General features: G+C 47.8%; 1 protein-coding gene across 1 annotated transcript; it reads right to left on the bottom strand.

The window, feature by feature from the left end:
• Positions 1-5,389: 5,389 nt before the first annotated feature.
• On the bottom strand, positions 5,390-10,391 carry SOX4 (SRY-box transcription factor 4). The gene has a single exon (XM_036123562.2). The coding sequence runs from the start codon at positions 9,543-9,545 to the stop codon at positions 8,124-8,126; it is 1,422 nt and encodes a 473-aa protein (XP_035979455.1). The 5' UTR covers positions 9,546-10,391; the 3' UTR covers positions 5,390-8,123.
• Positions 10,392-10,654: the final 263 nt, after the last annotated feature.

The following is a 10,654-nucleotide window of genomic DNA, read 5'->3' as shown; positions in this document are numbered from 1 at the left end:
GCTCACTAGAGCCAAGGACTTTAAATTCTAATTCTTCCAGAACTTTCATGAAATTTCTAGTTCCCTTATAGTCATGTGTCTCCTTGAAATAGAGACCCGTGATTTGTGGTTACTTGAGTGAGCCTCTGTTTCTTGCAAACACAGAGCCTAAGGAGAGTAAAGCCCAGAACACAGTAATGAGAACCAGCCTGGTGAGTTTTAATGGAAGAAGAAAAAGACCAAGAGAGCTGATTTTGGTAGTGCCTCAGTCCCTACACATTGGCACCATGGGGTGGAGAATATAGCAAGGCTATTTCCGTGATCGTTGTGTTTTTTAAATCACGTATGTGATCAAAGACTTGTGATAGAAACATCATCTCAGAATGATTTCCAGATATTCCTGTTTATGCATGACAATCATCTATCTACCCTCTCTGGGGGTGGGGGAAAGGATTGTTTTCAAAGTTTGGTTACATTTTTATTTTTTGAGTTGTTTTAATTTTTAATCTTAGTTCACTTAGACTTATCAGTGATTTTTTTTTTTTTTTTTTATCGCCAACACCCACTTCACACCTAACCAGTTCCAGGATGGGAAACCCGTCAGAAGCCTATGTTTCTGGCACTAACACCTAGCAGTTCCCCTTCTGAGAGCTACTCAAGAAAAACTTCCCCACGTTTGCACAAATACATTGTTATAACAATAAAAACTGGAGATCCTCCTAACCAATGTTTTTTAATCTACTTGACCACAAGGTATGTGTTCACAGCACACCTATTAACATTTTGACAGATTACTTGGGAATAGTCTTTGGGTGACCCTATTTGGGAAATGCAAAGTACTTTTCACCTCCGGCAAAACCTTCCCCACCCCCACACCCCAGTTTTTCTCCCCCCCTCCAACTTTTGGATTCATTGGGTGCTCACCCCAGACCTAAATTAAAACTGTTAGCAAGTCCTCAAATGTATTTAGCATCTCTCCTTTCAAAGATAGGCTTCTGGACCGACTCAGGCCAGGGGGGAGGAACAAAGTGCAATGTGTTTTTAGACCAACATCCCACAACTTTGCAGGAACTTCAAATAAATTATTCAGTGTCTCAGGGGCTTGGCAAACAAGAGAGATAAAAGGGCCACGTCGGGAGTGTGGGAAAGGAGAGGGAGAAAGCAGAGGCCAGGATGGAGGTCAGGAGTTCCAGAAGAGGTATTTTCACAGGTTTTAGGTGTTGGAGCTGGGGAAGTTAGGACAAGCACTGGTAAGAAAGTGGCAATTAACCACATATGCAACTGGAGCTAATTGATTGTTAAACAAGGCTTGGCTGCTTAGCTCCTAGAAAAGCAGTTACGTGCACCATACCCTTCAGCCAATCATCAGGCTACACAGTTGGGCATTCACTATCTGGAGCGCGAATGGAGCAGAATAGTGTTTTCATTTGCCTCCTGTCTTTCAACTGCAGATGGTGTGAGGAAACAGCACATTCGTTACGTGTTTAAAAACCAGTCCACAGAATTATTTCTGGGGGAAGATATCTAAGGAACCAAGCAGGCTCAATGACGGTATTTCATTTGGTTCTTCTGTTACGGCCTACCCTTGAAAAAAAAAAAAACAACGACCCACCTCAAACGGAGTATCATTTGCATGTCTTACGTGTGTGCAAAGCAATTTTGTGTCCTGGTGCACAAATGAGCTAGTGTTGTCCTTCGACAAAAATCTACAGGGTAGAGGAGGGCCCTAGGTGAATCTCCCTGCCGTGACCTGACTGCGGCCTGGCGAGTTTGGCCGTCCTCCATAAACCAACGGCCCCGGATGGCAAGTGTCAGAAGAAAACAAAATGGGCGAACTTTATTATCACCTGCACCCCCTGACATAGACGCAGGGAGGTGCATTGTTAACAGAGGCACACCCCGAAATGCAGCAGCCTGGTCCAACGGGCCCCAGGGAAATACCGCTTGGTGATGTGAGGCTTTTTTTTTTCCTTCTTCTTCTTTTTAACATTGAGAAGGAAAACAACACATGCAGGAAACCATAAAACCCTTCAAGTTAACTGTAGCCAACGGTCAATCTCATTAGGATATAATAGGTAGCTCGTAGCCCTCTCTATAAAGGCTGAATGCGTTCCTCTGAATAATTTCCCATTTTCTCACTTGCTGGAATCTCTCTGCATTTGAGGCAACCAAACAGAAGTTTCGCTCTCTGTATTTCTACCGCTCTCTTCTCCTCTGTCGCAGTTACTTCTTCCAACCTGTCTCCGAGTTCATCTTTTATCTGAGCACATTTGTTGAATTGGAATATATACAAATATTCAACCTAGCTCATCACTTAATCTTGCTCTTGCAAAGAGGATGGTAGGAGGGCATCCTTGGGAAGTGGATCGCAAGTTGGGGGGCTGACAGAATCCTGGCCCACAGGCCTAAGGCCTTGGCTAAAGTCTGTTTCTTGGTGACTGAAGACATCTAGTACGGAAATCAGAACTTGGCTCAAGAAGGAGTTTCTCTGCCCTTTCTCTCACTTCTGACCTCCTGACCTCAGACCAGTCACTGAGCCACTCTGAACTCAATTTCTCCATGTAACGAAAGGGAGTAATAATCCCTTGCTGCACACTTACTGGGAGAAGATGCTAAGATACCATGCGGGGCAGGGATTCTCAAACTTAGGGAACACTGGAAATATATGGGGGGGTTTAATTAGGGCCCCACTTGAGTCTGATAATCTTTATAATCTCTACCCTTAACAAGAATGTCCAGATAATTCTGATGTCAGGGTTCATGGACCAGACTGGAAGACATGGATTCTGGGGCATTTATTTTTAAGAACTTAGGATCTTAGGCAGGCTAAAACCATCTTGTGAAGAGCCTTAAGGGGCAGCATGTGAATTTTGCATTCTCTCCTGGACAGAGAGGAATCTGGTAGATTTTTAGCAGAGTCTGAAACACCATGCACCCCCTCTCCACTTTAGTTTTTGAAAGACAGCCCAAGTAAAGATCTAGAAACATATATGGAGAGAATTTTCCAGGATGGACAAGAGGGGTAAGGATAGATGTTAGCAAATATGGGTTAAAAAAGTAGTGCAGAGGCCTCAAGTGATAAGAAAAAAAAAAGGGGCATAAAACAAAACCACAAGAAAAATAAAGCATACCAACCTTCCACCCTGAGAAATCCAAATGGGTAAGATGGATTTGTATTTCTAGCATAATTCTTAAGTTTTCCTGGACACAGGGATCTTTCCAATGCCTCCATGGGATCCTTAAATTGTTCTCTAAATTTATGATTAAACATTCTGACCCTTAGCATTCCCCAAACCAACGTTTCTAATTCATGAGTACCCTATAAATACAGGAAATACTTAGTAACTTATGTTGCCGTCCATTTCCCAACCCTTTGCTTTCACTTTCTTCAGAATCCCTGAGCGTCCCCAGCACCCCCACCCCAGTCCCCAGAGCAGTGGGAGCACAAATGCAAGAAGCCATTTTAGGCACTCAGCCTACCGTATCAGCTTACATGCTCTGTATTTTTTCTTGGCACTTACAGGTACTCAACTAGGAAGTGACACAATTTGCATCAGCAAGTCTATTACTGATTCACATTTCTGATGGAGCCAAAAGGGCCCGAAGCAGTGCATTTAAGGAAAAATGGTTTGATGGTCTTAAAAGGAAATCTGAAATTTATTCTTTTCTGCTGATCCAAATGTTCTGAAAGAAAGAGCCATACTAAACTGTTTGGATTCTCAGGTTTATTACGCCTTGTACCCCACCCCCCCAACACATTAGGACCCCTTCTGAATGAGAAAACTGCTTCAGAGGAAAGTACAAAAATGTTTCTCACAGTTACTCTATCACCTGCTAGGAAGACACACACATTTAAGCCTTTATTTTTAATGGAACATTATCAAAATTCTTCAAGAAAATATTCAAAGCATCTATCTGCCTTACATGTAAAATAAAGGGCAAATACACAGTTCCAGAAGGAGAACCCTACAAAATAAAATGTAAAAAATGCATCACATAGGCTTCACTTATGTCAAGGTTTTGATACTTTGGATCTGAAAAAACGAAACAATCACATTATCATAATGACAAGGAACAAAAATTAAATTTAAGCACTTTATAAAAAGAATCTCCCCCCCCCCCCCCTTCTGCAAAGGTTTTTGAAGAGACTCAAGATGCCATGTTATCTTAAGGTCTTCTTAAAAATTGAGATCTTACCATTGCAGAACACAAATGCAATTAAAACTGTATTAGCAAAATACAAGAAAAAATTGGAAACTAGTAGCTATAATAATTTTAAAAAGGTGAACTTATACTGAAACACAAAGTTGTACTACTTTGGAGATAGAGATTACTGCTCTTCGTTGAACAAAACAATGTGCGGGTTTTGTACTAGTCTCCAAAAATCTCTTCTTCTAGGATGCAGGATACTCCCTTACCTACAAGCAATCCTGATGGTTAAAGGATTATTTCCAAACACTTCTGCTCATTAACCCCTTCTCTCCAGTGCTAAAAACCCAGAAGATATAGAGCACACATCTTTAATTAAAAAACGTTTGGAAGTGAAGATGGGTTTTGTTAGTTAATGGCAATAGTTAACCCTCAAAGTAAACAGGAAATAGTGCTACTTAGCAAGTTGCAGGTTCCAAACCGAGTACTAATGGGCCTTTTTCCTCCTTGCCTACAGGTCTCAATAATACTGCTATGCCAGATGCATATAAAACGTATAAATCTCCCCTAGCTGAATGCGTGCTATTCACAGATCCAGGGGGAGGGTTGGATTTCCTCTCAGCCCTCGGGGAGCCCACTTCTCCAGCTCATCCCTATTGTTGCATTTCTCTCATATTAAGAACCCACAAAAACGGGCATGGCACAAAATGGAGATTTTTAGCACCCTGTGAGCCTTTCTGCTTCGGAGGGAAAAATTTATACAACTTTTCCATTTCGAAATTAGTGATGGCTTCCTCCTCTGCAATATATACCAGGCGTATTTGTTCTTGATCCATGTACGACGATGCTAGCCACTGCGGGATGGTAACCACGGGCAAGTGAAGGAGAAAGCAGCTTTAGGCACAGAAGGTTAAAATACAGATCAGCCAGCCACTTTTCATCTGTAAAGAATCCTCTCCGCATTGCTCATCCCTCCCTCCTTTTTAAAATTTCAAGACAAAGGGCATTTATTTAAATGTGGTAAACTCAGAAAATTCCTAGAAAGCGTGTAGAGTTGACACATATTCAAGCTGACGCTGTCATTTCAGGGTCTGGGCTGGCCAAATCTGGCCAAGAGGAACTTGGTATTCCTCAGGAAGAAAGCACTGAACAGGCTGCCCTCGGAGAAATTACTCAGAGCTAAGGCAGATGGGGTAGCTTCTACCCGGGTGGGCCCTCCCAATCTTAGGCTCTGGGCATATAATAATGACAAAAGTCGAGATTTAGGGTTCAGTTCCAGCTGATTTTATTTCCTTCTCAAAAAAAGTTATTTACAGAAGGTATATATCAACAATCTGACAGGCAGTGAACTTGACATGATTAGCTGGCATGATTTTTTTCTTTTTTCTTTTTTTCCCCCAAAACATTGTTTTTGTGGCCTTGAATTTTAAGACAAATATTCTACACGGCATATTGCACAGGATGGATGGCAAAAAAAAGTTTAAAAACAAAAACCCTTAACGGAACTGCCTTAAAAAGGCAGACGTCCTAGTGCCTGTCATGTTATATTAAACATACATACACACAATCTTTTTGCTTATTATAATACAGACTTAAATGTACAAAGATGTTTTCCACTTTTTTCAATCTTTAAACACAACAGCTATAAACCTGAACACATATGCTATCATCATGCCATAAGACTAAAACAATTATATTTAGCGACAAGTAGAAAGGATTAAATAGTCAAATACAAGAATGAAAAACGCAGTACATAGTGTCGCGAACTCAAATCGGCATTTAGATAGATCCAGTGGTTTAAACGGCACGTTTTTGCTTATAAAAAAAGTGCAAAAAAGATGTGGTTTACAAGTTAAAGCTACAGGATCCCTTTTTGCTGTAAATGCACCAGCTTTAAAGCCTCTGGACAGAACGGTATTTTATTTAAAAAATTTGTCTTTTCTTAAAAGCCTAACAGTGTTTGGCTAATTCTCCTCCCCTTTTTGTAAGACTGGGGTCGAAGGGTGGACACTGGTGGCAGGTTAAGGGATACTGTCACTTTAAGAAGCCTGCAGATTGAAGTGTAAACATGGAGAAATTAGGGGCTGATTCTTTAAACTGTGTGAGATATTAACCAGCCGCCCTATTATAAAATCAGGAAATCCAAACAGCGATTTACACCGATTAACACCCCCTTTATATATTTTTTACAAAAATACACTGAGAAAATAATCAAACGTTTTCATCTCTCTTGTCTTTTTTTGTTTTTTAAAAGTGTCAAAAGTCTACATTTAAATATAAAAAATTAAAAGTTAAAACTCTAGCCCTTCAGTGAAGGAGACGTAAAATGGCGTGGGTAACAACAAACTACCAAAAAAAAAGAAAAAGAAAAAGAAAAAAAAGAAAGAAAAAAAAAGAACAAAAGAAAAAAAAGGAAGGAAGAAATAAAGGAAGTAGAAAAGAAAGAAAAGAAAGTAAACCAAAGGTTAAAATAAAAAAGGGACAAAATAAAAAAAAATGTTTGGCCAGTATAAATACGTCCACATATAAAATGGCATCTGATTACATTTACAAGGAAAAAAAAAATACGAGGATGAAGCATCGGTGAGGGAAAAAAACACGTCTTCTCATTTACACCTATAAGGAATAAACACATACACACTGAGAAAAAATTTGGTCCTGAATTGTGTTTTTTTTTTTTTTCTTAAAGTCCAGCACAGATTTGAGTTGCGTTTGAATCCTTTAAAGAGTTAAGAATGAAAAAAAGCTGGTGATAATTTTGTTGTAGGAATCAAACATAGCGCCATCTATCTGCTTTTTATATTATCCTACACTATTTTAAAAACTGCTCAACAGTCTTATACAGAAATCTTTAAAAGATAGACAGGATAACATGCTATATTAACCCCACCAGTGAAATAATCCAACACCATCACGATTCCGATTTTAAGAGAAGAAAAAAACCTCTTTCCCCCCCCCCGCCCGAAACCACTCGCCCCTGCACGGCCCCCGGTACCACATCAAACAGTCCGCTCTCCTGCACGCCCGCGGGCCGCGGAGTCTCACCTCACTGATTTCGGGGTGCGGGGGCCGGGGGCCGCCAGGACGCGCCACCTGCCCCGAACGTGCAAATCCGTCCCAGTTCCTCCGCGGCAACCCCCGCGCCCCGCCCCGCGCCCCTCGCCGGGCTCTCCGCTTCTCCTCCTCTGGCTGCCGGGGTGGGGGTGGGGGGGCAAGCGGAAAAAAGAAAAAAAAAGAAGGAAGGAAGAGGAAAAAGAAAGAAAGGGAAAAAGGAGGAAAAACCCAACAAAACGGGAATCCGCCAGCGTGGAGTCTCTCTGTCCTGGCACTCGAGCCTGCGCGACCCCCCAAAATATCTGCCGTCGGTCCGATTCCACGCCCGGAGCCTCTGTCTTCTTCAGGGGGAGGGGATGGCGGGGGTGCTGAGAACTAAATCCCCAGGGGCGCGTTGGGTTTCTTTCTTTTCTTTTTCTTCCCTCCTCTCTTGACCAAGAAATGAGATAAAATAAAACAAAAACAGCAAGGGGGGGCGATGAAAAAAGGGACGAGATTCCTTCAGTCTCTAGAAAAACTACCAAGTCGGCTTCTTGCTGGGGGTGCAGCAGACAAGTCCGGAAGCTCGTTGGAAGTGGGGGGGGGGTCTCTTCGGGCAAAGGGGAGGAAACTCCAAGTAGCTTTTTTTGCCATCAACAACAACATCAAGAACAACAATGAAAGGTCGCCCCCTCGTCTCCCCGCCGCCTCCTCCGCGTCCCTGCGGCCGGGGAGGTGGGGGATGGGAGCGCGGGTCCCCAAAACGCCCTCCGCGCTCCTCTCTCTCGGCGACCGCGACGCGGCCGAAGCCGGCCCCGCTCATTTTTTTTCTTTTCCTTTTTTTTTTCTTTTTTCCCTTTTCTCTTCCAACTCTTTCTCTGTCCACTTCTCTCTCTTCTTCTTTTTCTTACCCCCCTCTCTGGCCCCCCCGGCCCTCTCCTCCCAGCCCGCGCGCGCGCCCGTCAGTAGGTGAAGACCAGGTTGGAGATGCTGGACTCGAGCCAGTCTCCCGAGATCATCTCGCTCACCTCGGGCGTGCAGTAGTCCGGGAACTCGAAGTGCGAGCCGGAGCCGGGCTCGAAGTTAAAATCCAGGTCCCGGTCCAGCGCCGACGACGAGCTGAAGCTGCCCAGGGACATGCTCTCAAAGTTTGAGCTGGGGTTCAGGTCGAGCAGGTCGTCTTCGAACTCGTCGTCGGAGGACGAGGAGCCCGACGACGAGGACGCGGACGAGTGGGACGAGGCCGACGAGGACGCGTGCGAGGGCGCGCTGGACGGCGCGGGCGAGGCGGCGCGCAGGCTGGCGTAGCTGCGGTGGTCCGCTGGCGAGCGGCCGGCGGCCGGCGACGACGCGGCGCTGCTGCGGCCGCTCAGGCTCGGCCCGTCGGGCGAACAGCCCGCGCCGCCCTCCTCGTACAGGCCCAGGGGGTCGCTGGGGTCGGCGCCCGCGCCCACGCCGCCCACGGGCGAAGAGGAGGCGCCCAGGCCGCCGAACAGGTAAACGCGCTTCACCTTCTTGTCGGCCAGGTGTTTGCCCGGGGCCGCCAGGCCGGCCGAGGCGGAGGCGGCCGTGGAGGCCGAGGCCGCCGCGCTGGGAGTCCGCGCCTTGTACAGCGAGTGGTGGTCGGCGGCGGCGGCGGCGCCCAGGGGCAGCAGGGCCGCGGCCCCCGCTTGCTCGGCCGCGAAGGAGGAGGAGGCGCCCGCGGCCGCCGCCTTCCCGCCGCCGCCCGCCAGGATGAGCTTGGCGTGCGGTTTGCTGACCCCGCCGCCCGCGCCGCCCGCCACTTTGGAGCCGCAGCTCTTTTTCTGCGCGGGTTTGGAGTTGGCGCCGCCGCCGCTCGCGCCGCCGCCTCCTCCCCCCGCGTTGCCGCTCCCGCCACCGCCGCCGCCCCCATGGCCACCCCCGCCACCGACCTTGTCTCCCTTCTCCCCCGGCTTGGAGGAGGCGGCGGCCGAGGAGCCGGAGTTGGCGTTGCCGGACTTGACCTTCTTCCTGGGCCGGTACTTGTAGTCGGGGTAGTCAGCCATGTGCTTGAGGCGCAGCCGCTCCGCCTCCCGAATGAAAGGGATCTTGTCGCTGTCTTTGAGCAGCTTCCAGCGTTTGCCCAGCCGCTTGGAGATCTCGGCGTTGTGCATGTCGGGCGACTGCTCCATGATCTTGCGCCGCTCGATCTGCGACCACACCATGAAGGCGTTCATGGGCCGCTTGATGTGCCCGCTCGGCGTCTTGCACCAGCTCGGGTCGTCGGCCTTGCCGCCCGTGGAGGCGGTGGAGCCGGGCGTGGGGGAGGAGGCGATGCCCAGCTCGAGGCCCGCGCCCGAGTCCGAGCTCTCGCCGGCCAGCAGCGCTTCCGTGTTCTCGGCGTTGTTGGTTTGCTGCACCATGGCCCCGGCTCGGCGGGCGCCCACGCGCGCTCACACCCTCGCGGCGGCCGCGGCGCGATCGCCGGGCCCTCCCGGCTCCCGGGGCCAAGCACACGCCGAGCGGGAGGACGCGCGCGGCGGCCGTGCGGGCCCCTCCACTCCTGGCCGGGGCGGTGCTGGGCGCAGAGAGAAAAGTCTCCAAAAGATGCGGGGAAGGAGTACTCTGCCTCTTGCAGAGGAGTTATAGTTCCCAGGCTGGAGAGTCTCTCCCTCCCTCTGCTTCTCGCTCTCGCTCTTTCTCGCTCTCTCTCACCGCGCCGCAGTTTGCTCTGTCTCTCGGCTCTGAGTCTGGAGACCGTGTTATAAAGTGGAGAGGAGTTTCTTGAATGCTGGTTGCTGAAGCTTCCAATGCAAGTTTCTCGCCGCCTCCCAGGCAAGTCTTTTTTTTTTTTTTCCTTCCCCTGAAGCAGTTGGTTCCAGTTCACGAGCGCTCTCAGGAGCTCAGGAAAGCGACATAGTCTCTATCACTTAGTCCCTTTCCTACAATGCAAAGCAAAAAAGGCTCTGGCTCCAGGACTCTCTGTGGGCGGAATCGGCACTAAGGAGTTTGTGCAATTATTTTGTTGCAAGGTAGGAAGCCAAAAAGCCTTCGTGCAACAGACTGGCATGAATAAATGTATGTTTCCCCCTCCCTTCTGCAAGAAGGGAGCTGGTAATGGCAGAGTTCCTCTAATGCAGACTCTTAAAGAGCGTGCAAGAACTAGAGACCCGGGAGCGAAACAGGCCTCTTCCCCGCACGCAGTTTCTCTTGCTGCAGCTTAGAGCAGACCCCAATTCCGCCTCGCGCCTCTTTATCCTTTCACAGTCTTGGCCGCGGCCAATCAGCTGCTGTAACCAACGCTTCCTCGTGCCAAGCCCCTCCCCCGCGCTTCCCATTGGCTTGGAACCCGATGCAATAATAATCTCCGCGTGCAATGAGAAGCTCCAAATCTGACCTCATTCCAATTTACAGAGCAAACTTTTTAAAAGGGCTAGAAGTACAGCTGAGATTTCTGCTGCCTTTTTTTTCCTTTTGCTGTGTGTGTGTGTGCGTGCGTGCGTGTGTGTGTGTGTGGTGTGTAAAGAGGATG

The sequence above is a fragment of the Halichoerus grypus genome, chromosome 9, assembly GCF_964656455.1.
Source record: "Halichoerus grypus chromosome 9, mHalGry1.hap1.1, whole genome shotgun sequence".
Taxonomy (NCBI): domain Eukaryota; kingdom Metazoa; phylum Chordata; class Mammalia; order Carnivora; family Phocidae; genus Halichoerus; species Halichoerus grypus.
Note: the sequence above shows the minus strand (reverse complement) of the source record. Positions and strands in the feature narration are given on the sequence as shown.